Source organism: Colletotrichum tamarilloi, assembly GCF_030869305.1.
Source record: "Colletotrichum tamarilloi strain Tom-12 chromosome Unknown Scaffold_18.1, whole genome shotgun sequence".
Taxonomy (NCBI): domain Eukaryota; kingdom Fungi; phylum Ascomycota; class Sordariomycetes; order Glomerellales; family Glomerellaceae; genus Colletotrichum; species Colletotrichum tamarilloi.
Window position 1 is genome coordinate 71,020 of NW_026849401.1, and position 25,863 is coordinate 96,882.

Sequence of the window (25,863 nt, forward strand, 5' to 3'; positions counted from 1 at the left end):
GCCCTATCTCGACTGGCAGATGGTAAGAATATCGGCATTAAGTCGCCCTCAACAACATGGCAAGCACACCATGCAAGCAGTCGATTGGGTAAGGTCCGATTGTACCGCTGACTGAAGATCACGAGTTCTTCAGTGGTACTAGTCAAATTTCGAAGACAGTGTTCAATGCACGGAGGAGGCTCTTTGTTCTTCTCATACTGTGAAACATGCTTCTGAGTAATCTTCCATCGTATATTGTGCCCGAATGGATGCCTGAAGTTCCCTTGCTTGACCACAGCTTAAAGCAGCATCTGTGAACTTGCATGACTCCTGAATCAGCGTGGATTCCAATCCCTCGTTTACTTCCGAAAGAAGGCAGGGGAGTCAGAAGATAATGACGCGTGAAAAGGGAGGAAACGAAGGTTTACTCAAAACTCCAGGTAAGGATCAAGCCTGGCGTGCTGAGAGATGAAATCTCTATAAGATGTCACAATCTCAAGGCTTGGATTTGCCAACTGAAATTTACAAGCTCACAAGACCACTCTTCTCATTGATCTCCCATATGCCAATTTCTCCAGAATGCGGTGTCTTCGTCTTTCGGTGGCTCTCGGGTCTATTGCTCAGCTGTCTGTTGCCGTAAAGGCAGCCCAAAACAACGGATCTGCTCTTGGTCTTGAATATGACTTCATTATTGTCGGCGGTATGTAAGATCTTCCCAAATCATTCGTCAATTTCGAGACTGAATCTGAGATGAAGGCGGAACAACTGGTCTTGTTCTCGCGGATCGTCTGAGCGAGTCCGGCGATCAACGAGTACTGGTCCTGGAAGCTGGGCCTGACCCTCATGTCGTTGCTATGCATGAGGCACCCGGTGCTGTTGAATACATCGCGGGTAAGTGCCGTATTTATTGACATCTCTATCCAAGACCAGTATGCTCACCGCCTATCAAGGCACCGCGATCGATTGGAACTTTTACACTGAACCACAGGAGTACCTCGGTGGTCGAAAACTTGCCTACCACCGTAAGTTTGGAGGCCCTTCGTGATACTATACTATCGACTCCTAACCTCTCAGGTGGCCGTGGTCTTGGTGGCAGCAGCATTCTCAATGGCTTGTACTATGGCCGCGGTTCGGCCCATGTCTATGATCATTGGGTTGAACTTGGAAACCCCGGTTGGAGTTGGGAAGAGGTGTTCCCCAAGTTCATAAAGGTTTGTTCAAATCAGACCATAGGCTCAAATGATTTCTTTGACCTGACTTAGCTCGCAGGCTACTCACTTCAACCCGCCCAACAATGGAAGTGGTTACAATCAACGTTACCAAACCTGGGACCCCGCAGCCTACTCCGATGGCCCGTTAGAGATTGGTTTTCAGGGGTTCGTTCCACCTTCAAGTGTCGCTTTCATTGAGGCATGCGAGGCTGTCAATATTCCCATTGTTGCGGACTTGAACACTGGCAAGAATGTGGGCGTCAAGCAAGGCTCTGCTACCATCAACTCCAAGTACAGACGTAGCTCAGCTTATGACTACTACAAGGCCATTACCAACCGCCCAAACTTACTAATCCTTCATGACTCACCAGTTCAGTCCATAGCCTTTACAAGGAATGCCACTGGAAGTCCGATAGCAAGTGGCGTTGTTTTCATCGACCACTCTCTTGGACGCCACCGTGTCATTTCAGCCTCTAAGGAAGTCATCGTGACTTTGGGCACCTTCCAGTCTCCCCAGATGTTGATGGTTTCGGTAAGATCACTTTTCCAGTGATGCTCTACTGGTCGCGCTCTTCGCTGATTTTGATGAAGGGAATTGGTCCGCAAGCCACACTGGAGGCCTTTGATATAGAGCCAGTGGTAATCAACGAAAACGTTGGCCAGCAGTAAGATTCAAACAAGTTCCCCGATCAGAGTCAAATTATCTGACATCTCACAGCATGATGGATCACAATGTTTACAGCATCTCGGCCACCGTGGTTCCTGAGGCCTCCACCCACTACCTCATGTTCAACACTACCAACGTTCAAGCTTCGCAAGATGAGTACTACTCAACTGGTAAGGGTGTCTACACGGCCCCTGGAGGCATCACGAACGGCTTCCAGGAGTTGTCCAGTGAGCAGCTTAAGTCAATCGGCGCCGGCGCGGTGATTGAGGCGGGTCTCACCAACCGCTCAACTGTCGAGTTTCTCTTTGAGTCCTTCTTCTATCCCAACAGCCCAGGCCCGACGTACGAACCTTCAGCAGATGGGTCGTACATTTCTATCACAGTATCAAGCATGGTCGCGTTATCCAAGGGCAATGTCACCATTCAGTCAAGCGGCATGTCGGATGCTCCCATCATCAACCCCAACGCAAGTTTATCACCTTTATGCAGCCTCTTAACCGGCTGCAGAGACCATGCCTCATCTTTGACCTGTGGTGATGGCTAACAGTTCATCAGTACTATTCACATCCCGCCGATCGCGCCATAGCGGTGAATGCCTTCCGCGACGCGAGGAAAATTCTTGCCCATGCGGCCTTCGCCAACATGACCGTTGGGCCGGACCACGGCGAAGTGGCGCCGGGCGTTGCGAACATCGCTTCTGACGATGATGATGCTATCTTTGATTACGTGAAAGCGACCACGGTCCCCAATTGGCACGCTAGTGGCACGAACCGCATGCTGCCCTTAGAGGACGGCGGCGTCGTTGACCCGCGTCTGCGCGTCTATGGCGTTCAGGGTCTGCGGGTTGTTGACAGCAGCATCATGCCCACTGTTCCGGACGTCAACATCGCGGGGCCGGTTTACATGCTAGGCGAGAATGGGGCAAGACTGATTCGGGAAGATTGGGGCTTTTGATCCACATCATCAATCACTGCACTTCACTTAAGTGTCCGGGTGTACTCATGTCAAGTAGATTTCATGGTACCAATATAGACGGCATCCAGCATCGCGATTGATTTGGTAGCCTACATTTGTATGATACAACTTGACAATCTCTTCTGCCAACTGGAGTTGTGCTAGCAAAGCTGTATTTTGAGGCATTCTTCTGCTTGAGTCTCCGGAGTCTTGACGGATAGTGGGTAAGTCGGAGTCCCTACATTACCCTTGTCCGTTTCATGGGCTAGCCCTGCGTCCAGATCCGGGGGGGGACCCTTACGAAAACTGAAACTGATGGCTATGTAAAGCTCTCTTGGCGGAGCTACAGACCCTCACGGTCATCTCCGACTCATTCTACCCCAACGATTCCTGCGGCTGGTTGAGGCCAGCCGCTAGCACCGTGGTAGGGCGGGAGCTTCAACTTACCGTCTCAGACATTTGACGTCAGCTGGATAGCAAGATTCCGTAGGTTAAAAATGGGTGTGATAATGAATTGGTTTTTGGGAGGTTTACCAATGTACCATAACGAAAGTCTTGACCACCAATAGGCTAGGCAAAATGCTATTCCGAGTCCCATCGTGAATTTGAGCGTATCTTAGTGGAGCCCAAGGTGGTGTTGGGCTTGGCTGTCTTTCCACCCGCCGGCAAGACAAGTCAACAAGTGACGAGGATTCCTTCCAAGCACGGTCATTTCCATTGCAAATACAAAAACAACAAACGGTGTCGCTGGGGGAACCCAGGAAAGAATGAGCATCCTTAGTTGCATATACTTCTAGATTTGTCCAGGACAACAAGAATACTTCTTAGCTAGGAAAAGCAGGCTCGGACGAGTCCGAATGTATCGATGCTCCTCGCGCAGCAGGATATACCTTGCTCAGAGCTTTAAGGCTGAACTACCAATTGGGTGCTCAACTATCTACACTGGAGCGAAGGACCTTCCTCCGTATCCTACCAATTTTTACAAAGCTTCGCACTTCGTCCCATGGTGCTAGTTTTCCACTCAACCACGTGGGCCACCGTCGCGAGTTTGCTACAATGTCACATCAACGTCACAATTCATCCGGTAACTCTAGGTCCCAAGGCCAGGGTAGGAAATTCCAAAGGCGTGGTGTTTGACCTTTCTCTTCCTCTCGAGTTCCTGTTATCACTCGGATCCTGAGGAGCTTTTTATCCCTGGTTTGATCGTGTCAACCTTTAGTGCGTGGAAGAAGTATGATAGATTGGAAGGCCCTCTCGAGACTAGGGTCTACCTACAAGCCTCTCTATATTTAAAGAGGTTGTTCAGGGTTCACGACTCGCGGCTAGTCCGACTGCTTAACAACTGACTCGTCGGCCGGGGTAATCGCGATCAGCCCCGCAGGAGCTCTCCAGCAGGATGGAGTTCACTCTTCGGACAAGAAATGATTGTAGGTAATACCGCGTTTCTCAGAATCGCAAGAACCCATCTTTCGTTTTTTCTGACCACATACCTACGCTCTCTACATACTACGTAGTACGCTCGTTCATTGTTTGATTTCTTCCGATACCTAGCGCAAACGCAGGTCGTTGTGTATCCCAATACTTCTTTACCCCATCTGCCGCTCCGGCCGTCTTGGCCAGAAAGAGCCATATTTTGGGCTGTCGAGAACCCACGATGACGATGGCTTCTCCACAGCCGCGACATGAGACGATCGATCTCGACGATTTCAACCAACACGCCAGAGCTCCTCGAAATGTTCCACAACAAGGCATTTGGTCGAACCGCAAAAACACAGAAGATCATCGAAGGTGGAGCATCATCGAACTGGCAGGCGACAACCATAGTGACTGGCCGAAGTACGCCAAAGTTGAAGAGGCTTCCTCAGCACACCCCTCACCTCTGAAGACCACGGTTTCATTCAACCAGACAAACTTTCTTCATCCTCCAACGCCGGACAGAGAAGACTGTTCCTATAGTCATAAGGGCAACGACTTCAACGACACGATATCTCTTACGTCTAAAACCTACAAGAATGGAGACAAAAAGACGAGCCCATTCGTGTGGTGGACATTATGTTTGTGGCTTGTTGGGGTCCTGATGCTGACGCTAACGGCCGTGTACTCGACCGGATCGGCAAAGGCTCTAATGAGACAAAATTTCTTTGTCGCATCGCCTAGTAATTCGATCCTGATCCTTCGCGTGATGACTGAGCTTTGCGCTCTTGTCTTGGCTGCCCTTGTGGTTGTGGTTGTGGAAGACTTGCAGTGGGCACTAGCATCTCGCCCCGGTGGCGTCAGTCTGTTGCACTTTGTAGGACTTGACGCCGGTACGGGAGTATGGGGATTGCTTCGACTTCTGGCAACTGCCGAGTGGAGGCAGAAGTACTCCAGTCTGTTCCGGTGAGTTTGAGTCTACTTTTCTGCCAGATTAAGTGAAGACTTGTGAACGCGTTCTGATTCTCCAAAGTCTGTTGGTTATCTGCTCCATTCCTTTGCCGGGTATCATTCTCATGGGTAAGCTATCATCACATTTAAGACTGTAACTGTACGCCATGTTGACGGTCTTCAGGTGCTATTTCTATCGAACTGGTCACGTTCCCCGAAAAGACATACAACGTGTCTGCCGGAATTGCCCCCTTCAACGCCTCTTACATCTACGAGATTCGTCAGTCTACGGCCACCGCCTTATTGGTGCAGATGGGCAGCCCGGCCTGGTCCGACAGAGATTCTTTCTCCCTGGATCCATTGCACCAGGGCGTAGGAAAGTGCACCGGAAATGACGGCGGATGGGCCCCGTGTGACGAATCGCATCTGCTGACCGGCGGTGTGGTCTCAATTGCGCCTCAAGCAGACAACCTGACGAGCTACCCGGACTCTGCGGCATACGTAGTCCCCAATACTCGAGTCGTTCAATTAGAGTATGGGAGAGTACATGATCTCGATGCTCTACGCACAAATGGAACTTGCTTCCTTATTGGTGCCGACAGCGCCGCCTCGTACTGGTGTGCCGCTGTTGGCAAACAGAAAGGCCTGCTTTTTGGTAAGAATAGCCATGAATGGCTCTGCACACTGCTTTGTATCTCGAAGCTGACAACTGTCTCTCAGGATCAGCATATTGCCCGATTGCACTTCAACTGACCAGTTCCTGTATCAACAACACCGCTTGGACAAACCCCTTGGAACTGTCATCATCACTATACGTATACTCACGTTATGCTACCGTCACATATGATCGCGGAAACTTCTCAATTCTCGACGTTTCGGATATGACACCACCAGAGCAGGACATCATCGGTCTCGATGAATACATGCTCTCGCTATCCGCTGTCGTCCCAGGCTTTAACAAGAGCGGCCCAGCTACAAAGGGCGACAACTCAGCACTAGCCATTTATGCAGTCACAGCGCTACCGATCAACGACAGCGAAGTGGCTAAGAAGCAGTCATTGAGAGCCGTCAGGAAGGCCCTCTCTGTGCCATTCAGCTACTTCCACGCAAATTACTTCTCATCTGGCCCGTCCATTTGGGAACTCAAGACTCCTCGCGAAGGTCTACCAGAGGACATGTACTCCACCCTGTCCATCTCCATCCTCAGTCATCAGGTTGTTGCAGGAATTGTTAGCAGGTGGCTTTTCGTCACAGTAGCCGGCATAATACTGTGCATATCATTAGCCATCATCATAGCGACGTCAAGGGTCTGTGTAAAGAGGCCAGAGAGATGCGGCTATCCGACGCTGGATTTTGCCGCCGTGTGTGCTGTAAGAGGAGGAATACCGTCCAACTCTCCCGAATGGGGTAATGCACAAGAGCCGGCCTCTCATGAGAGAGGTCATGCGAGTGGTCTGCACAGGAGTCTGACGCAACTCGGGCAAAAGCCACAACCATTCGGAGTTGCGAAGAATATTAAGAACGAAAGGGTAATATTAAGTTAATGAGACTTCAAGAATATGACGATCAACGAACATCATAATACCATAGAAAGCGCAGTTAAGATTATTTAAAGTAGCAATATTAAACCTTCTGCAGTAATCAAATTTTATTGCACATACATTCTTGTCGAACTGTCTTCATATCACTGCACCCTCAAATCATGCAACTTCGGTGCAGAAATTAGCTCAAATATCTCGCAACGACTTGCCATCATGGCCCATATGAGCCGGAATAGCGTGCTTTTGAAACCTCCTGGGCGTCAGTTCAGACTCATAAGCCTTGTCAATTTCCTCCGTCGTCATACCCGTGGTATCTGGGACAAGAAACCAAGCCCCTGCCAGCAAGAACACGGATGTTCCAGCGTAGATGAACCCGGTGCGGGCTCCGAGATTGCCAGAGTCAACGTTATACATGTAAGGGGTGATGAAGTTGAACAGCCAAGTCGTGAAGGTCTGCGCGCAAATGCCGATAGACAACGTTTTGGCACGAAGCGCGTACGATGGGATCTCGGCGGCGATAGGCCAACCAGCGCCTTGCAGGAACGCCGACTGTAGGGAGATGAGTAGGTTCATCAAAACAGCGATTGCCCAAAGGCCGCCCTTGTTTGTGGCCCAGTAAAGCGTGCCAATGATAACCATGAAAAGAAGGTTGATCACGAGGCCTAGCAGCACGACGTTTCGCCGACTAATACGCTGCAGATATGCTCCACTAGCCATGATAATCAGCACAGCAAAAGCGAAGCCGCCGATACCAATGTCGAAAGAGTGAACGGCCTCAAGACCGGCAGTAATGAGGAAGTAGATGTTCTGAGCTAGAAAGGGGGCGCCGCCAATGTTGGCTGTCGAGTAAAGAAACGCGACGGTCAAAGACCTCTTCCGGTTATGGCCCTGAAGACATGCTGCGTATGTAGCGTTGTTGTTCATTTCGAGTTCTTGTTCCGCGCGGATAGCTTGTATCTCATACTCGAGGCGCTCATCGGGGTGATTTGGACCGTAGATCTTATGCATGACCTTTCGCGCAGCTTCAATCTTGCCCTTCTTGATCAACCAAATAGGGGACCTAGAGATCAGGCGTTAGTACAAGAGCCATTCTTATCTGGGCAACTGACACTTACTCTGGTGCCACAGCCCAGGTGATAACAGCTAAGCCACCAACGGCCCACTGGATAGCAATGACCGTCCTGAACGCTTGCTCTCGAATATCAGGAACGAATATGCGGATCACGCCCAATGCCAGACCCTGGGTGAGAAGAACAAAGATGACGAAACAGGTCTGTAATGGAGCGCGAAGTTTCAGAGGCGACACCTTGTAAAGTTTGTTAGTTAGCTTATTAAAAAGGACCGGAATTCCAGTCTGCTCATACTTCACCGATGTACGTCGTAGCGGTGGCCATCACAGCACCAATACCCAGACCCGAAATCATCTTGCCGCCCATTAGAGTTGCACGCGGCACAGCGATATACTGCACCGCAGCGCCGACTAAAGTCAAAATAGCTGCAGCACAGGATGGCCACTTCCGCCCATATCGATCAGAAACGAAGCCAACCAAAATGGCACCAAGGGCCTGCGTAAGTGAAGACATTGCAGTCCACAACGAGGTCCAGATGGAAGGGAGATAGGGTCCTGTCGGTCCGATTTCGCCAAAGTATAGTAGAAACGAGGGCATCGAGATCGAGGCTCCATTGGTGACTGTGTCGTAGGCGAAGACGATGCCGGCGGAAAAGGCTACGGAAGCTTCATGACTGTTAGAGAAGTTTTTGGGTTGCATGGATTAAAGTATTTACCTATGAGCAGAGCTCGCCAATGCCTTTTTGCATTCTCAAGGACCGAGAGCTGCCTTTCTGCGTTGATGATGTCTTCACCAGTCCCAGCACCGACAGTTGCAATCCCGGTACCAGTCTTTGCTGTCTCAAAGTGATTGCACTCCGGGTCCTGCATCTTTGTGTCGTCAGCCTTTGGTGAAGTCATGTTTCTGTTTGTTTCGATGACTGAAGGGGCTACGGGACATTGTTCACAGATTTTCAGCAAGGATGGGCTCGACTTCCACTTGACATTAAATGCAAGCAGAACCACATTCCTTAGCTAATTGCACATGCAGGATATCCAATGAATTATGGATTTTCCGGGGAAGCTAATGGCGGGGGGAATCTGGGGTATCATTGATGTGTCTAGCTTGGGTGGACGTTTTGGGTGGACGTTGGTGTGGATTGGGGTAGGCCTGGGTGGACGGCGGGTGGACGTACTTTGGACATGCGAGTGGAACATCCGGGGAAACGGGGGAGTGGAAGATTCGGGAGAAGTGAGTCCGAGTCGGAAACTGACTACATACACCTCGGACTTGCCGACATGATAAGGTTATTCAATGTCGTGCCTGTGTTGTATGAGTTGTATTGTCTACGGATTTCTAGCCCCCGGATCTAAGTCAGAAGACCCTATCCTCAACCACCTCAAGTAACACTTCAGCGAGCTTGAGCAACATTAGACAGCGTCCTAATGAAGGTTACCAACCCCATCATCCCTGGGTTCGCTCCTGATCCAACCATAGTCGTCCACAATGGCACTTACATCCTCGTCAATTCTTCTTTCCACGTGTTCCCTGGGTTGCCCATCTATACTTCTACAAACCTTGTGGATTGGGAGTTGAAGGGCCATGCCCTATGTCGAACCACTCAGCTGTCTCTATCCAGCGCCTTTACCAAATTCATCCCTCTGCCTCATGGCATCCCACTCATAATCACCGGCGGTCTGTTCGCACCAACACTCCGTCATTTCAAAAACAAGTTCTATGTTGTGTGTACATATGCTTGGGAGAAGCCTGATGGAGCACACGAGTTCCAGAACTTCCTGCTTAGCTGTCACGAAGACATGATATTCTCAGAGAATGGATGGTCAGATGCAGTGCCATTCGAGTTCCCGGGTATTGATCCAGGATTATTCTTCGATGAGATATCCGGAAGGGCATATCTTCACGGCTCTTATCGAACTGGACCTCCATGGGCACCAGATTGCTCAATTCGCCAGTTCGAAATCGACGTTGAGACCGGTGCAGCCTTGTCAGACACGAGATTTCTCTGGAAGGGTGCCGCCGGCAAAGATGATGCTGAGGGGCCGCACATTTACTTCAAAGACGGCTGGTACTATCTGTTGACCGCCGAATCTTCGACCTTTGAGGGTCACCAGATCAACATGGCGAGATCCAAAGATATGTGGGGACCTTACGAGGGTTGTCCGAACAACCCTTTATTGACTGCATTCGAGAAAGACGAAGCCGTTCATTGGACTGGCCATGGTGATCTATTCCAAGACACTAGAGGAAATTGGTTCTGCGTTCACCTAGGAATACGACATGATGATGACAGTATTCAACGCCATCCACTAGGCCGCGAAACTTTTCTCACTTCGGTTGACTGGCCCAAGGATGCATGGCCCAGAATTTCTCAGACAAAGCTGAGCCTAGATCTTGACCTAGAAGATGGATCGAACGCCGGACAGCACGGTGTCTTCAAGGATCTGAATCGGCAAGTTGAAGACCTCTACATCCGGACTCCCATTCCTCAAAACTACTCGTACTCTGCCAAGGACAATACCCATTCTTTGTGCGCTCAGACCTCGACCCTAGCTAGCCCATCAGGCACATCCACGTTCGTTGGCCGCAGGCAAAGATCTCACTTAGGATCAGCTTCGACGACGATACGTCTATCTTCCAAAGGGTCTGAAGGACTACCACTGGTCGGCTTAACGGTATACAAGGATAGTCTGCGGCATGCAGTCATCCAGATTGATCCGCAAGAGCGCAAGATATCTTCCATTCTGGTGGCAATCCAAGATCAGAAGCCCAAGTCGATCGATTTAGGCTCGGCTGCCATACCCAAGTCTGCTAGGGAAATCGAGCTCCGCATTCAGACCAAGCCCGACGAATACGGATTCCTCTGGAGAGTCAAGAGTTCTGGAGAAGGAACCCAGTGGCAAAGTCTAGGAAACGTTGACCCCGTCCTGCTTTCGGGTTACGACATGACGGGCACTTTGTACGGCATCTTCGCCATTTCGAACAGCACACCAGGCTCTACCGGAGATCAGTGGGCAGAATTTGAGGATTTCATGGTTGAATAGTGGTGATTGCATGCTTTCGGAATTTATCGGGGGGCTTACTGGGACTGCCTGAACTCTCTGAAGACCGGTCAAACATCATGTATTTACGTTGCTCAAGAATTCATAAGTCTGGGCATGTCGAAAACTTCCGTTCTTTGTATACATCCCGCACGCTTTGTAAAAAAAGTAAGTTTGGGAGAGACTGAACGTTGGCTAAAAGTCGTTGGTTGGATCAACTCGAACGGTGTAAACAGTAGCCACCATTGTATTGGCCTCGACCTTTTAGGCACCAGTCGCCATTGTTGCCTGGGCTTTGGCGATCAGATGCATTAAGACCGTCAATTCTCCCTGCGCCACTCAGCCACTTGCTCAGTTCTCTCACTCCATAAACACCACTCAACACTCGCGTTCCCACTTCAATCGTAGCTCCATCAAGCTCGCGATGTCTTCTCCACTCATTTATCAACCATCAACAACCCACACCCATACCGTCGTCTTCTTGCATGGGCGGGGCGACAATGCAAAGAACTTCATGCAGTCACTAAATTACTCCAGCGACTCACAAGATCGCACTCTGGCAGACGCTTTCCCATCTTTTCGCTGGGTCTTTCCTCAAGCAAAAATAGGAAAGGCGATGGCGCTCGGCGATAAGGTCTCGCAATGGTTTGACATTTGGAACGTAAACAACTTTGCCGATCACGAAGAGCATCAAGCTGAGGGGCTCCGAGACAGCGTCGCCGCCATCCGAGAGATCCTCACCACAGAGGCGGAGCTGCTAGGAGGCAAGTGGAACCGCATCATTCTGGCTGGAATAAGTCAAGGCGCAGCAGCCGGCGTCCATACTCTACTCAATTTACGACTCCCACCGGGGCAATCCAGACTCGGAGCCTTTGTCGGCTTTTCCTGCCGCATGCCGTTCCCTGGGAGAAATCTCAACGATACCCGGGCAATTCTCGGGCTTGAGGATGTCCCAGAAGGATGTGCGCTTCTGGAACATACTCCCATCTTACTAGAGCATTGTGTTGACGACCCCCTGGTGCTGGTTGCCAATGGCCGTATCTTGAGGGACACCGTGGGTAGGTTTGGTGCACAAGTTGAGTGGAAAGAGTATCAAGAAGGAGGGCATTGGTTTAATTCACCTTCAGGAATGGATGATGTTGTTCAATTCTTGAACTCCCATCTCTCTGAATGATGCTGGGTCAACTCAATTCAAATGCTCGAGCCCACTAAACGCTGGGAAATCTGGAATTTTGTTAGACTCCATTGATAGTCTTCCTATAAAGATAACAGGCCTTTGCCAACGTGAACAACACACAGCAACACCCAAGCTTATGAAGCTATATCAGCAATGCAGATGTCCCCAATACGCGGGCTCACTTGATGAGATGAGAGACCATAATAGGACATGTATTCTTAGTGTTTCATTTAGACCCTTCAGCAACAGCGCTTGAGGCGCTCCTTACATGTACTCATAGGGGTCAATACGTCATACCATCATCGCCATTCTATTTTTCGAACCTTGCTAGAGTCGCGGCAACTGTACCGTAATATTGGCTTAGTCAATTGGTCACAATAAAGTTTATCACATCGTGCCGTATATGTTCTCGTTGACCGAGCGTGGGAAACTTGGTCGCGGGGGTCGTACATGCCCTCACCTGCCTTGCCCTAGGGCTTCACTTTCAGAAAAGCTTGATTCCGGGGTGCCGGAGATACTCTTCAATCTCATTTTATCCTATGTACACTTGTCGGAATGCGGCTTTCTGTTCGATTCGGAGAAGCACTGCCATCTGCATGTTGTAGCCAGCATCGTCAGCCATCAAAAATTCCCATCTTACAACATTAATCAGGCAGAATCCAAACTAGGAGGCGCCCTCAGATGCGCTTTCTTGCCGCTCTTTTGGCCGTTGCTGGCCTGGCAATCGGGACTCCTGCCAACCTCGTCGAGAGATCCGCGCCACCTCGGGTCAAGAATATCGACTTCAAAGAAATGAGATTGCGAATGCACCTGAAGCACCCGACTCACCTAATCTCCTAGTCTTTCGACTTGAACGATGTAAAGGGGATGTTGGTGTCTCGCGCTGGCACAGCAGATACAATCTACATCCGTAACTTCAACACCTTCATCCCAATGACCAGCTTCCGAAACGGACCGACTTCGGATGGAGAGACCACCGCAGAGAATCACTGCTTCATGTGGGACGAATGGGAGCTTCGCGATGTCAAGTCATACTGGAGTTCGTATACGGCAGCTTCCAAGATGCAGCATGTTGGGCTCGTCGGCGACCCCGAGACTGTGGCGATCCCCTGGGAGGAGAAAGTTTCCGTCAAGAGGAGGATCAGTCTTACTCCTGACTGGAGGCCCATTAAATCTGTGCTAAGCATTGCACTGGGCATGAATACAACGGACGAATGGACCCATGGGGGAACCTTCCAATGCACGACTGCTCCCAATAAGAGAATTCGTCTTTGGTTCCAGAAGTATGTCGGATCAGGTAAGCTTTGGAAGGAATCTTGCTACCTGCTTCGTGTTCAAGATACTGACTAGGATACAGCATATGCATTCAAGAAGATATGTAGAAGTTGCGGCGGTGAAAGACCGGTGTGTGAGCAAACGTGGACGCCACAGGGCCAGATTATCATTCCCTCTGATGGGTAAGTTGGTGTTTATTCGTCGTGATTGTTTTTGGGCTGATTTTGAGCCCACCTAGCTCCGATCCGGACCTCAACTACAACATGCATTGTAGCTCTGATTAGATCGGGCGAGACAAGTGGAAGCGGCGACGGCGATGCGCCCGGTTAGAGAACTATTTTTAGACCACAAGTCAAGTCCTGGTTTTCATGGGTCATACTGCTTCGCCTCACCATCGACAATGGAACAGGTATCTATTCGAAAGTTTCACCATCACCAAGATCTCGACTTCATCCACGGCAATAGGGTGTCGCCCAAACGTATAATAGGCTCCAATCTATCCAATTCTTGAGTGATCGCCTTTCCATCTTCTAACATGTGCATATGGCAAAGATCAGTATCAGTAGTATCATGTCAGTACGACTACTTCTTACTGACACTCCTTCTATTGGCTCAGGTAGGACAATGGTCCTCTCAATATGTTGAACAGAATGTTTGGTGCTGACCCCGCAGCCTAGTCGCAAGTGTAGCCTCACTACTTATCTTGAGCCAATCAGCCTCCGTATGCCGGCCGATCATGACTTTTAAGTCTTGATTTCCAACGACATGTTGAATTTCTTCATTTGTGACTCACCCTGCCAAATGTTTTCGCGATTCTTTCAAGTACGCGCTCTCAGTTACCAGCATCACCATCATTCGGCGGCAGCAACCACACCTGATGTCACTTAGCCATCATGAACCACCAACATCTGGACTTCGAGCCCGAGGCAATAAACTTGCGCGGTCGCACATTGACAGCCAGTCCAGCGGTAACACAGCAAGAAAGCGAGAATGAGATTGAACAGGCGCCATTGCCGCCCGCAGACAGGGGAAAGGAGGCATGGCTTGTCTTGCTCGGATGCAGTCTGATCCAGTTTCCCGTGTGGGGTAGGTGAACTCGTGTGCCCCTCACTCCAACCGCTAAGGAGAAGATATCTGACTCTGGACTCTGTAGGGTACTCCCTCGCATTTGGTGTCTTCCAGGAATATTACGGCAGTCACCCTGACAAGCTTGAGGGCGATACCAGCAATATTGCAGTGATTGGGACCACCTTGACGGTATGCTCATGAATCCACTCCCGTATCATCACTTGGATGTACTGACGAGGTCAGGGCATCATGTACCTCATCTCCCCTTTCACGTTCACGATCTTGAGTAGATGGCCCCGTCTACGCCGTTGGTTCGGCCCACTTGGACTGCTCCTCACCGCGACCGGCTTCCTCTTATCCACTTTTGCGACTACGGTGTGGCAGTTGATCGCAACGCAAGGTGTCATATGTGCCCTAGGCTGCGGGCTACTATTCACTCCAACGACTTTGTACCTGGATGAGTGGTTTGTCAAGCGAAAGGGCCTGGCTTACGGAGTCATGTGGGCTGGAAAATCTGCAGCTGGCGTCGGGCTACCCTTCGCCATGGAAACCTGTCTGCAGAAGTTCGGACCAGTAGTCACGCTCCGAGCTTGGAGTGTTGCAACGGTACTACTCGTCCATTTTCATGCAAGCGCTGAATATATTACTCACAAGCGCACAGGTTCTCATCTCGGCGCCCCTCCTCTACTTCCTCAAACCACGTATTCCCGTCTCCCAGTCCTCCGCCGTACGCCGAATCAACCTCAATTTCATCCAGCTCCCCTCCTTCTGGATGCTCCAAATCGGCAACGTCCTCCAATCACTCGGCTATTTCCTCCCCTACACGTACCTTTCCACCTACGCCGTCCAACAACTCCACGTCTCTACAACTGTAGCAACGACCCTGCTCGTCCTCATCAACGTCACCTCAATCCCCGGCGGCATCGTCATGGGCAGCCTGGGAGACCACCTCCGCGTCACCACCGTGATCCTCATATCGGCCATCGGTTCCGCGCTCGCAGTATTTCTGTTCTGGGGATTTTCGAGTCAGACAGCGCTGCTGGCTGTCTTCAGCATCACATACGGCTTCTTCGCCGGCGGGTTCAGTTCTACCTGGTCTGGAGTGCTGTCTGAGTTGAAGGCTGAGAGCCCGGCGGTGGATACGGGGTTCATCTTTGGGTTGTTGGCTGGTGGGAGAGGAATCGGCAACGTGATTAGCGGGCCATTAAGCGTAGCTCTACTAACTGGGGATGGGTGGATAAGAGATGGCAAGGGCTGGGGGTATAGCGGACAATATGGCGGCATTATCTTGTTCACAGGCGTTACGGCAATGTTGGGTGGATGGGGTGCACTTGGTAGGGTCAAGTGCATTTGCGCCAGGTGAGCTCAATGCTTAGGCCTGATCCCATGCTAATGTCACTCCTCCACGCTTCGATCAATCGGACGTCGGCAGTCGGGGTAAGAGAAGTAAGGCAAATGTGTGGCTGATATCTGATTCTTAGTATCAAATTTGCAAAAACATCCTTGTCTAGAAGGCAACGTAGGATAGGGTCAAAAGTTTGATCATGGGTAGACATTATTACTATAAATCTCTCTAGTCTGATTGTGGCATCATCCTCAACCTCCTAGATGAATCAATCATCATTATAACCATCCGTCTAGTGGTTTCTCTTGTAAATGGTACCGTTCCCGGTAAAGTTACCAGTCTGGGTAGTGAAGTCATCAGTGTTGCTGAAGTTGTCAATCTTTCCGAGCAGAATCTCGAGCATGCGGTACGCGACACCAGGAGTGTATCCGGGCAGCTCATGGCCGGCAAGACGAGCAGTGTAGAAGGTCAATCCACGATCGGCGGTCCACACACCCTGAATACCGGCGCCGGCAAGCGCGCCAGCATTGTACTCGGGGTGGTAAGGAGCGATGAGAGGCGTAGTGGGGTACTCCGACAGACCCTGCGCGCCGTTCCAGGTCATGTTCTGGATCGCGAAAAGCGTACCGTTGGTGCTGAGAAGCATGTCGAGGTCACCAGAGCCGATGATGGTGTTGTTGGTGAACTCGATAACGCGCTGCAGGGCACCAGTGATGGCGGGGCCGTTAGACTGGTCAGAGCCGCGACGAGTTCCGTTTCCGAAAACGTTGACGTTGGTGCACTGCTGCCAATTGGAGTTGAGGGGTGCGTTGAGCGCCTTCTTGACGTCGGTGCGGTTGAAGTAGATCTCGGCCCCAGGCGGGGTGTAGTCGCCGCTGTTCACGATGCCGAGCTGGGAGTATGGGTGCGGGCAGGTCTCGGTGATGTGGTAGATGTTGAAGCAGGGGTTGACCTCGATGATGGCCTCGTAGAAGGTATCGAACATGTCTCAGGCGTAGACATCGCTGTTGTAGGGATCGGGCAGGACGGGGAAGGGCTCCTGGGGCGGCGGGAACTGGAAGTAGGTGTCGAGGTAGGAGGAGTAGTTGCACGAGTCCTGGCGGTCGCGGACTTGCTCCATGAAGGTCTCGTTGAGGTAGAAGAGGTTGTTCCAGAACTCGACGTAGGGGAGGATGACAACCTGCTGCTGAATGGTCTCGTCGCCGATGATGGGGTCGTTGATCGAGATACCGGCCAGGTTAAAGTAGTCGGTATCGTTGGCGGAAATGAAACCGTCAGCAATGTATGGGACGTAGTATCCGGCGTACGACTCTCCAGTGATGTAGGTCTTCCAGGTCTTGAGGTCAAAGGTGTCGATGAAGCTCTTGTAGAAACCGCGGAACTCGGTCGCAAGCTGGACCTCATCGGTGATATTGGGTACTCCCTGGGAGTAGCCAACACCGACGGGCTGCTCGACCCACAGCATGTTGGTCAAGTTGGTCCATGAGTAGGGGTTCTGAACGGGGGCAAGCGTGCCCGCTTCCCAAGTGAATGGGCCGTTCTCCGTGAGGAAACCGGAAAGAGAGGAACATCCTGGTCCACCATTGAGCCTGTCGCACGTTAGCGGGTTGCTTCAGATCCGACTATTATTTTGCCATCTTACCAGATAACCACCTCTTCAGGGGTCTGCGCGGCTGATGAGGGGAAGAACCAGAAGAAAAGCTCGCGAGTCTCGTCGGGGCTGTCGGAGATGGGGAGCAATCCAGCGTAGGATTCGCCAATGTCGAAGGGCACTTCGGGAATACCAGTGCCATTGACAGCGAAGGCTTGGAGAGAAGTCAGCTTGGCGACCAAGAGCTTCAATGCCCGCCAATTACTCACCCTTAGTCTTCTCCGTCAAAAATTGGGAGGCGCGCTTCTGAATCTCAGGGTGAGAGAAGGGCTGGTTGGCCGCGCGCCTCTCGACAATGGACCTCGGAAGCGTAGGCTTGGTCGGCTTCTTGAAAGCAAGCGCAGAAGAGGCGCAAAGCAGCCCGCTGAAGAGGTTGAGGAGCTTCATCTTAGTTTGACTGGGGAGAGACTGCAAGCGAGTGAAGACTTCTACTCCGACCAGAGCTGGCCCGGCCGCGGTATTTCAACATTTTCGTATATGACGGCATCACTTCACAAAGGCCCTGACGCTTACCATAGGCAGAAGGAGAAGGTCCAAAGTGCCCAAAAGTCCCCTGATATAATGGGTCACTTCTCGATGATTGACCGGCAGTGGGTCCAGGCAAATGTTGATCGTTGGTTCATGGTACGTTGGTCGGTTGTTCGGCATGCGAGAAAGCGTTGCTAGCCGGTCTCCTCCAAAGGTACCTTGGACTCATCTAGGCCTTTTGGAAAGCTCATATCGAGAAAAGCCGTGTTCAGATTACCTTGAACCTTGAGGTCATTTGGTAATGAGCTTGTACTGATAAGCCTGATTGGCCTTGGCCGAGTCTCGGTGTCATGTAAACTTCATGTGTCCTTCTTAGTGACCAACGGCGCAGAGGAACCTGGCACTTCTGGGTATCAATCGCGTGTTCGGCTCTTGAAGGCCGCATAAAAGTTGTAAGATGACGCAGCCGGGAACGAACTGTCACCTTCCTCTTAAGGTTAAGGCCGGTCCCGCAGATCGACAATGAAGCTCCAACGGCCCTCGCGGCGCGTTCGTGATTCGATCATTGTGTCTTAGTGTCGTGGGAGCAGACAGGGCCCCAGATAGATCAAGCTTCGGGCGCACGATGCAGCCGAAGCTTGGGCTAGCTTGGCGAAGCTTGTCAAGCTTAGCGACTCTCGGGGCGGCGTTGGGCGGGTTGTTTGCCTGGAGCCTGGAGGATCGATACAAACGCGGCAGAGCGGGAGAGAAACAAAAAGTCCGACATCCCCGGCATATCAACAGGGATCAAAGGCTCGCGAGCATTAGGACCTGCCTGGGAGGTACTACGGTGATATCGTATTGCAAAGTGCGGGATGTCGCGTAATCACGACCTTGAGTGATGCGATGCAAGGTAAGAAAGCTCGATAGATGCTAGATTGCGAGACGAGTAATTCGCTCATGTGAATTGCACGGCTTAACTACTGCCCGCTATGTATGTCAAGGTTACTCAAAAGTTCCAGTTCATCTCATTCTTAGAAAGTTGAGTCCACCTCAATCTGCCTCCCCCAGAAATGTGTATGGAACCCCACGTTATCGCCCACTTCTCGCTTAGTAATTAGTCTTACTCCAAGACGCTCCAGCATTCCTCCAGCACGTGGAGGTCAAGAACCGTTACTATTTACGCCCCGTCTCCCCCTCCAACAATACCGTCGTTGAAGGCGAGAGGAACTTGATGCAAGAGCCCCATGCTCCCTCCATCGCCGGCATCACGTGGTGCTCAGCGTTGATTTAGGACAGCTGGATGATGGTTATGACCAATGGAAGCTGACAGGCCCAAGAGAAGGATGACATCAGGCGCGTTGGCACTACAGTCCGGTCCAGTGACTAACCTAGTGTGCGTCTTGAGCATTGCCCGCGCGTCGCACGGCCACACCGAGCCATCATCCCCCTCAATTGCATGCAGCATTTGCGGCGTGATTGAAATGTAAAAACGGTTTCAGCCCTCTGTGCAGAAAAGAGGCGTAAATCGACCAATACAATGACCGGAATGCTGTGGCTGAAGATGCTGACGCGGCAGCCACACTGTTGGTGGGCCTCACAAGGCCCAACATCAATCCGTCTGACATCGCCAAGGTAGAAAACTATCATACTTAGACTTGACGCAAGGTAACAATAAGATACCCACAAGTCGATCGCGAGTCCATCATCACAGAGAGCCAGAAAGACGCAACTGCAATGGGACCCTCAAAAGCATCACCCTCCGAGGCGGCACCAGCCTACGACGAGCACGGCTTCCACGACGAGCATCCCGTAAACGCGTTTCTTCCATCAGGATCAGCCTCAGCCTACGCGACAATCCCGCAGAACGACGAGCGCGATATCGAGCTGGCACACGATCACTCGGGACCAGATCCGTCGGCCCCTTTCAACCCCTTCAAGCCGCACCAACACTGCGAGACGTGCGACAAGTTCACGTCGGCGCGCGAGGTCAGGGCCAACGAGAGGCACTGCTGCCTCTGGGTTGCCATAGTGTTCATAACAATTAGCGTCTCGATGGCGGTGATGGGAATCGTTGCTGTCGAGGCAAAGTTCAGACATCACAAAGATTAGGCATCGAGAACACGGTTGTTTCTCCAAGTCGTCTGTCTACTAGATATGACTTTCTAATAGTTGGGAGTTCCTTTGTCTGGGTTGGTGCGCAACAGTCGGGTGATCGATCCAGAAGCCAAGCCTTGCCCCAAGCAAATGCCGACAAGACTGCGTCTCATCAAGGTCTGCGCTGCTTCCTCCAACCCGGTCCCTTCTTGCGAATGATCCAAGCCAAAGGCAACTCAGTGGCAAGGAACAACGCATAGATAGCAAAACACCAGCCCAACCCCGCAGCATCGGCGAGTGGTTGTAGTGCTGCAATTCCCGCACCCGCTCCCAAGCATCTCACTATGCTGGACGCACCCTGTGCTGTAGCAGATCTTTCGCAGTTGAGGTCGGTTAAGAGTGTTCCTGTCATCTAGGTGTTTTGGTTAGAGCCTCGTTCATTCCATTTTAGATTTGTAATAAGCTTCGTACCGTGAACAGACTAGCAGTGGTGATTCCAGTGATAAACTGCATTATAATCATGACAGCCATGTGCTAGACCATATCAGCGCCATGTTGTGACTTGAGATTACGAGCAGTTTTACCGCTTTTGCCATGAGCGCGAGACCGTATCCAACAGTTCCTAACGCGCTTATAGTGACTAAAAAGTTCAAGCCCTTCAATCTGACTTGTTCAATCTGTACTTCAGAGGGCGCAATGCCATTTTGGTCGCTACTTTCTGATAGCTTGCTTGTTGCTGCTCGGTAATTCCGATTGAGAATTCTCCCTATCTCATCCGTCAGCCCATACTACGTAGTCTAAGAATAGAGGGATATCAAACCGGTTGTAAATGATCCTATACCTCCGGCGACCCCGGAAGGGATATATATCAATCCCGCAGTCAGGTAGTCTAGTTTGTAGATCTCCGAACACTGGGCACCCAGCGATGTTTGCAGCGTCATTTTCACGGAATATGTGATGCCGTACAGGAGTATCACTACGAGTGAGCTGCGGTCTTTCAAGATCGGCAGACAGGCGAACGGGTTTGGCCAGTGTCGCCTGGAATTTTGACTTCTCAATGCTCCTCCGTCTTTCCTTTGGGGGCTCTTGTTGATCAGAGTGAAGAAGCTCCAGTAAATGCCCCTAGCGTTGGCGCTGCCATTTCCCACGATGTTGCGCTGCGTCTCGGGGAAGAAAAACAGCATGGTAAGAGCTGTAATTGAAATAATAATTGTCAGGAACCAGAATATCCATCTCCATCCAAGCTCTTGAGTTATGCCGCCTCCAATCACAGGTCCAAGACTAGGGGCAATGTCTGTACTTGCGCACGCGTCAATGCAAGTATTCCTGTAGCCAGTCTGTAAAGACAAATGATGAACCTACAAGAGTAACAATACACCAACGAAACCTCCCCTATCTTTCGGCAATTTAATGTCCGATATAACACCGTAGGTAATGGCAGTCAACCCTACTCGGTGTCAGAGACGATCTGGGCACATGATAGTCAGGCACTGATCCTCACCAGAAGCACCTGAGCTCTGGAGCATACGAAGCACCAGTAGGGCAGGAAATGAACTTTGGAGAGCAATCCCAACATTTGCTCCAATCATCAAGACGAACATCAAGAGGAATATTGGTCTCCGGCCACTTTGGTCAGCCATATCCCCCATAAAGGCAGGTGCAATCGCGGCGATAATCAAATACGAGGTTACTGTAAGATTGATCAGGGAGACCGACACCCTAAGATCTCGAGAGATGGGAACAATGGCCGGATAGTATATGTAACTGCTCATGGTAGAAAACATGGCCGAAAACGATGCGCTGAGGCTGATCCAGTGTTTCTGCCATTTGGTAAAAACCGTAAAAAGCTCGTCTTCGTTGACGTCCTCGTTCTCGAGCTCAGCGTCTGGATGGGATGTAAGGATAGGTTCCAGAGGTACTATACCATCGGTACCTTCAAGATCGTTGACCCGGGCCATTTCGTCTAGGTAGAGTTGATGAAGCTTCAGCCTTCAGTTAACTCAGAAAACGACTTTGGAGCGCGAGCTGTTGAGGATACGAGGTAGGTAAGCAACAAGACAGTTGCTCTGTCCTGGAAAAACGTCATTAGTGTTAGAAATTTGCTCTTCATGTCACGGAAAAGCCAGAGCCGTCATTTCTTGGGAGGCGGGGTAGCAACCAATCACACGAAATGAGCTCGTTGCACAGCAGATGACAGACAGTTGGTTGTTGACCCTCAGGTTTGTGGCTGCAACCGCAACATGGCAACATCACATGCAGGAATTGAATCTGACAACCTGAAAATTGATCACATCTCTTCAATTGAATGTCGGTGAAACGCTTCATCAGTTCAATTCCCTCAAACATCGATTTCTCAAATACTGAATGTTTACTACACCAAACCAACTGGAACTGGTGCAGCGATCTGGGACTCAAAGGAAACCTGAGCTCTCTCAACATCCTTTCCCTTCTTGACTCTCGTCTTTAACCCTATCACCTAGAAGACGCATATTGCTGAGGAATCTATGGAATATTTGTAAGCACTTCGCGATTGTAACTCGTGGCCGAGGAGCAAATTCATATTCAACGTACGCATCTCTCAACTTCAGCTCAGTGGGGTATAGGCTGGCGAGGCAGACCTGATGGCGGATGAGGTAGATGATTATGCGGCTTTCGGCATCTTCTTCAGGTTCGGAAATTGGTACATGCTTCCAGTACTCTTGAAAGTATGCCTTCCCAAGTGGATATCTTGGGTTGCGGAATGGGGCCAACTCAACTTCACAAATGTCAGTTCCGGCAGTATCACGTTCGATAGCACTACAGATCTAACTTTCTCCCAACTCACTTTCGTTATGGGCCCATAGGGCGTTTGCGTCGTATACAATGATGGTTTCGTTGTCCAGCTTGTACTTGACGTTTCCAGGCCAGAGATCTGTGTGGCAGAGTGTTGGTTTGATAGAGCGGCCTTCTGTCTCCAAGGGACGCAAGTAACGAGGAAGCACTGTATCCAGATAGAAATTCAATGTTGTCTCATCTTCGGCGGCGTAGGCGCCGCGAATGACTCTTTCCCTTTGCAACAGGAACTTCATATGAGTCGTCCACCATACTTCCCAGGAAGATTCCCAGCCATTGGGTTGTGTCAGGTTGCCAAAACTAGTATTCACTGGGAATCCAAACTTCCCTGTGGGAGATTTCCCTGCACTGCGGAGATGAAGCGCACTTGGGACCGCCATATATGTCTCTGGAGGTGGGATGTCATCGTCAATCATGTCCTCAAACTCCAGAAGGAGGAAATAAGTGTTCGGCTGAGATGCATACTCCCTGAACGCGACTGGTCGAGGGATGTACTCGGGGATGAACTTGTATACGCTGCTTTCGGAGTGCCAGTGTGCTCGAATCTGTTCTAAGCCCCCCTCGCCTCTTGCTTTCTGTGACACCAGTCAGGGAATGTTGAGCTTACGAGTACTGAGATAACTTGAAATCATGCCTTTTCAAAGAATCTCCGAATGCTCCCATCTGGAAGTTGAACGTTGTACTGTGTGGTATCGCACCAGTCGCTCAGTCCCAGAGATGTTGCCTCGATCACCTTGCCGTCCTTAGGAAGTTCTATGTCAAACCTCAGCATATTATCATTAGTCATGGATACAATAGGCTAACCCGCAAGAAGATTCTCATCCACGGCCACTTCTACACGGTCGCTGGCCATGGCCGCAAGTTCTCGGGGTCTCAATATCGCTGGTTGACTGTTTTGGAAATATCATCGGTGGTTTGCCTCGGTGGGCCTGAGAAAAGTTTTGTGCTTGCACCTTGAGACTCAGGCTACCAACTCTCGCGACGAAAAGAAATTACAGCTCACGTAGTACATCGGCTTCTGTCTGTCGTGATGGACCGCGAAGCAGGCTATGCTGCAAGTATGGGTCGATTTCGGTGTGATTGAGCCGCAAGGGGAAGATCAGACAGTTTCCCCGCATTCAATTATTCACCCCAGCCGCCTCGGACTTTGAGAAAGGCGTCACTGCCTTCAAAGGACTGGTGATTCCTCCAGTAGGGTGGTTCGCCTGGTTAAATGTGGCACAGCTCGGTAACCAATGAGATACCCGCTGTAGTGTCTCGTGATCCTTCCAAGGACTGCAAGAGTCCGTCAAGGCGACATGACATTGATGGTATTTGGCAAAAGCAGATCAGAAGCACAGCGTTCTCCGTCTCGTTCAATGCCAACGACTCCAAAGTCTTTGTAACGTTGAAAGGGAATGGGAATGTCAAGCAGGCAGTCCTTACCTTTTCGACCCGGGACGGAGAACAGCTTGATTCGCTCTGCATTATCGAAGACAGATCTGACTCCGACTCCGACGATCATCACGAAAGCCTCGACAGATTTTGCCCAGAGGTTGTCCGCTTCTCCCCCTTTCTCGGCTACGCAGCTGTCACGTATCGCAGTTCCCACCTGACTCTCTTCGACCTTAACGAGGAAGACAAGCTCGAGAGATTATTTCGCATAGAGAAGAAGGGCTCCGAAAAGTTACGTCCACCCCAAATTCTGGATGTTGTCTTCAACCCCGCAATAGAATCTGGCCTGATGGCCGTCGCATATCAAGATGGGGATATCATTGTGATTCACTTTGATGAAGACCGGTGGTACCAGGTCGGCTCGGTCAGTCTGCACTCGCGAGTGCTCGCCAGCTCGCCGGATGGCATGATCCTGGCGGCCGGAGATACCGAAGGAGGAGTGTCGCTCTTCAACTTCGACTCTCTTCAGTTGTTACATCGACTTGAGCTTCTTGAAGAGACTGTGGTTGGCATCATATTCTCCTCCAACACCCTCAGGCTCTACGATGTCCGGGGGCGCTCTTGCAATGTCTGGGAGCCTTCTGTTCTACTTAGGCAGAATGCGACTGACGATACGTCCAGCGACCAAGATGACATCCCAGACGACAGCAATTTTCAAAGATCTGTTACCAGGCCTTTTGATGAGGCCAAGTTTGTCACTGTATTGACACCCATGGGTGATGACAAACATGTTTTCTGTGGTAGAGAAGACGGGTCCGTCTCGATTCACGATGTCAAAGACGGACAGAAGATTGTCGAGTTCAAGCATCACTCCGCAAGCATTCGCGTAGTCGAGTGGAACCCAAAGGTCAATCTCTTGGTAAGCGTTGATGCATCAACGAGATGCATTGGAATGCGCATATCTCCTCATCTTAAACACCACAATCCCTGGTATCAACAAGATGTTGTGTTCAACTCTCGGGCGTCTTCATCGGTGTCACAAGCAATTATTGAACCAAATGGTCTTGCTGTTTTATTCTCTACACAGAGAGGTGAAGAGCTGTGGCAAAACAAGACTCCCCCGGAACCGTTTTCACCAAGTCAGCTCTCTACAGAAAGCAGTCAATGGATGCAGCATCCGACTGACAAGTCTCTTCTACTTCTTTTAGAACAGAGCACTGTACGACCCTTCCGTTGGGATGATCTCAGATCGAATGCTTCTTTCTCCCCTATCTCCATGGTTCTGCCACCAGGTTTCAAGGATACAACACTGACGAACAAATGGTTTTCCCGTGTCGAGTTCAACACCATGGTGCAAGCTTTCCATCTACAAGCAGAAAACAAGAGCACATTCCTTCTACTCACTAGTAGCGATATTCATACTGCTTCCAAGCAAGTATCCGTCTCTTGCACCGTCAGCAGTCTTCTCGGGAGCGTGAAGGCTATTCTGGGGATCACTCGTTCCGCAGTCATATTCTTGACACGGGGCGGGTGGATCAGTTCTTTCAGTCTCAAAAGTTTTGAACGAGCGAAATCATATACACAGCACCTCTTTATTCCCTCTTTCTGGCGTACAGGCGATCTTTTGATACGGACGGTGTCCAAAGACAGTGTGGCTATTGCATACAGGGATGAGATCATCATTATTCGAGGCTTCTTGGACTTTGACAAGAAAGTCGAGTGGCAGTAAAATTTTATGCTTGATTTTACATCGAATTCATTCTTACAGGCGCA

At 50.6% G+C, this 25,863-nt stretch overlaps 11 protein-coding genes across 11 annotated transcripts; 8 read left to right on the plus strand and 3 right to left on the minus strand.

The window, feature by feature from the left end:
* Positions 1-558: 558 nt before the first annotated feature.
* On the plus strand, positions 559-2,811 carry CTAM01_06427 (uncharacterized protein; the record flags this gene model as incomplete). The annotated part of the gene is made up of 8 exons (XM_060522454.1): positions 559-679; positions 736-870; positions 930-1,001; positions 1,054-1,190; positions 1,249-1,722; positions 1,782-1,855; positions 1,909-2,327; positions 2,405-2,811. 8 exons carry the CDS (start codon positions 559-561, stop codon positions 2,809-2,811), a joined length of 1,839 nt encoding a protein of 612 aa, XP_060382713.1.
* A 1,654-nt stretch (positions 2,812-4,465) lies between these two features.
* On the plus strand, positions 4,466-6,719 carry CTAM01_06428 (uncharacterized protein; the record flags this gene model as incomplete). Its single annotated transcript, XM_060522455.1, has 4 exons — positions 4,466-5,190; positions 5,258-5,304; positions 5,360-5,830; positions 5,896-6,719. The coding sequence occupies 4 exons, from the start codon at positions 4,466-4,468 to the stop codon at positions 6,717-6,719; spliced, it is 2,067 nt and encodes a 688-aa protein (XP_060382714.1).
* A 183-nt stretch (positions 6,720-6,902) lies between these two features.
* Positions 6,903-8,685, minus strand: CTAM01_06429 (maltose permease MAL61; the record flags this gene model as incomplete). The annotated part of the gene is made up of 4 exons (XM_060522456.1): positions 6,903-7,776; positions 7,832-8,022; positions 8,081-8,451; positions 8,502-8,685. 4 exons carry the CDS (start codon positions 8,683-8,685, stop codon positions 6,903-6,905), a joined length of 1,620 nt encoding a protein of 539 aa, XP_060382715.1.
* A 525-nt stretch (positions 8,686-9,210) lies between these two features.
* On the plus strand, positions 9,211-10,827 carry CTAM01_06430 (murein transglycosylase; the record flags this gene model as incomplete). The annotated part of the gene is made up of 1 exon (XM_060522457.1): positions 9,211-10,827. The coding sequence occupies one exon, from the start codon at positions 9,211-9,213 to the stop codon at positions 10,825-10,827; it is 1,617 nt and encodes a 538-aa protein (XP_060382716.1).
* Positions 10,828-11,440: 613 nt separating this feature from the next.
* Positions 11,441-13,560, plus strand: CTAM01_06431 (acyl-protein thioesterase; the record flags this gene model as incomplete). Its single annotated transcript, XM_060522458.1, has 5 exons — positions 11,441-11,882; positions 12,654-12,769; positions 12,842-13,298; positions 13,359-13,458; positions 13,515-13,560. 5 exons carry the CDS (start codon positions 11,441-11,443, stop codon positions 13,558-13,560), a joined length of 1,161 nt encoding a protein of 386 aa, XP_060382717.1.
* A 609-nt stretch (positions 13,561-14,169) lies between these two features.
* Positions 14,170-15,707, plus strand: CTAM01_06432 (uncharacterized protein; the record flags this gene model as incomplete). Its single annotated transcript, XM_060522459.1, has 4 exons — positions 14,170-14,362; positions 14,430-14,533; positions 14,588-14,950; positions 15,006-15,707. The coding sequence occupies 4 exons, from the start codon at positions 14,170-14,172 to the stop codon at positions 15,705-15,707; spliced, it is 1,362 nt and encodes a 453-aa protein (XP_060382718.1).
* A 274-nt stretch (positions 15,708-15,981) lies between these two features.
* CTAM01_06433 (serine carboxypeptidase) lies at positions 15,982-17,727 on the minus strand (the record flags this gene model as incomplete). Its single annotated transcript, XM_060522460.1, has 4 exons — positions 15,982-16,653; positions 16,690-17,278; positions 17,332-17,494; positions 17,550-17,727. The coding sequence occupies 4 exons, from the start codon at positions 17,725-17,727 to the stop codon at positions 15,982-15,984; spliced, it is 1,602 nt and encodes a 533-aa protein (XP_060382719.1).
* A 706-nt stretch (positions 17,728-18,433) lies between these two features.
* CTAM01_06434 (uncharacterized protein) lies at positions 18,434-18,673 on the plus strand (the record flags this gene model as incomplete). Its single annotated transcript, XM_060522461.1, has 1 exon — positions 18,434-18,673. One exon carries the CDS (start codon positions 18,434-18,436, stop codon positions 18,671-18,673), a length of 240 nt encoding a protein of 79 aa, XP_060382720.1.
* Positions 18,674-19,524: 851 nt separating this feature from the next.
* CTAM01_06435 (uncharacterized protein) lies at positions 19,525-19,899 on the plus strand (the record flags this gene model as incomplete). The annotated part of the gene is made up of 1 exon (XM_060522462.1): positions 19,525-19,899. One exon carries the CDS (start codon positions 19,525-19,527, stop codon positions 19,897-19,899), a length of 375 nt encoding a protein of 124 aa, XP_060382721.1.
* A 157-nt stretch (positions 19,900-20,056) lies between these two features.
* Positions 20,057-23,569, minus strand: CTAM01_06436 (uncharacterized protein; the record flags this gene model as incomplete). The annotated part of the gene is made up of 11 exons (XM_060522463.1): positions 20,057-20,296; positions 20,356-20,418; positions 20,469-20,650; positions 20,726-21,183; positions 21,247-21,331; positions 21,386-21,769; positions 22,361-22,386; positions 22,456-22,639; positions 22,709-23,291; positions 23,393-23,469; positions 23,521-23,569. 11 exons carry the CDS (start codon positions 23,567-23,569, stop codon positions 20,057-20,059), a joined length of 2,331 nt encoding a protein of 776 aa, XP_060382722.1.
* Positions 23,570-23,929: 360 nt separating this feature from the next.
* CTAM01_06437 (uncharacterized protein) lies at positions 23,930-25,819 on the plus strand (the record flags this gene model as incomplete). The annotated part of the gene is made up of 2 exons (XM_060522464.1): positions 23,930-25,009; positions 25,304-25,819. The coding sequence occupies 2 exons, from the start codon at positions 23,930-23,932 to the stop codon at positions 25,817-25,819; spliced, it is 1,596 nt and encodes a 531-aa protein (XP_060382723.1).
* Positions 25,820-25,863: the final 44 nt, after the last annotated feature.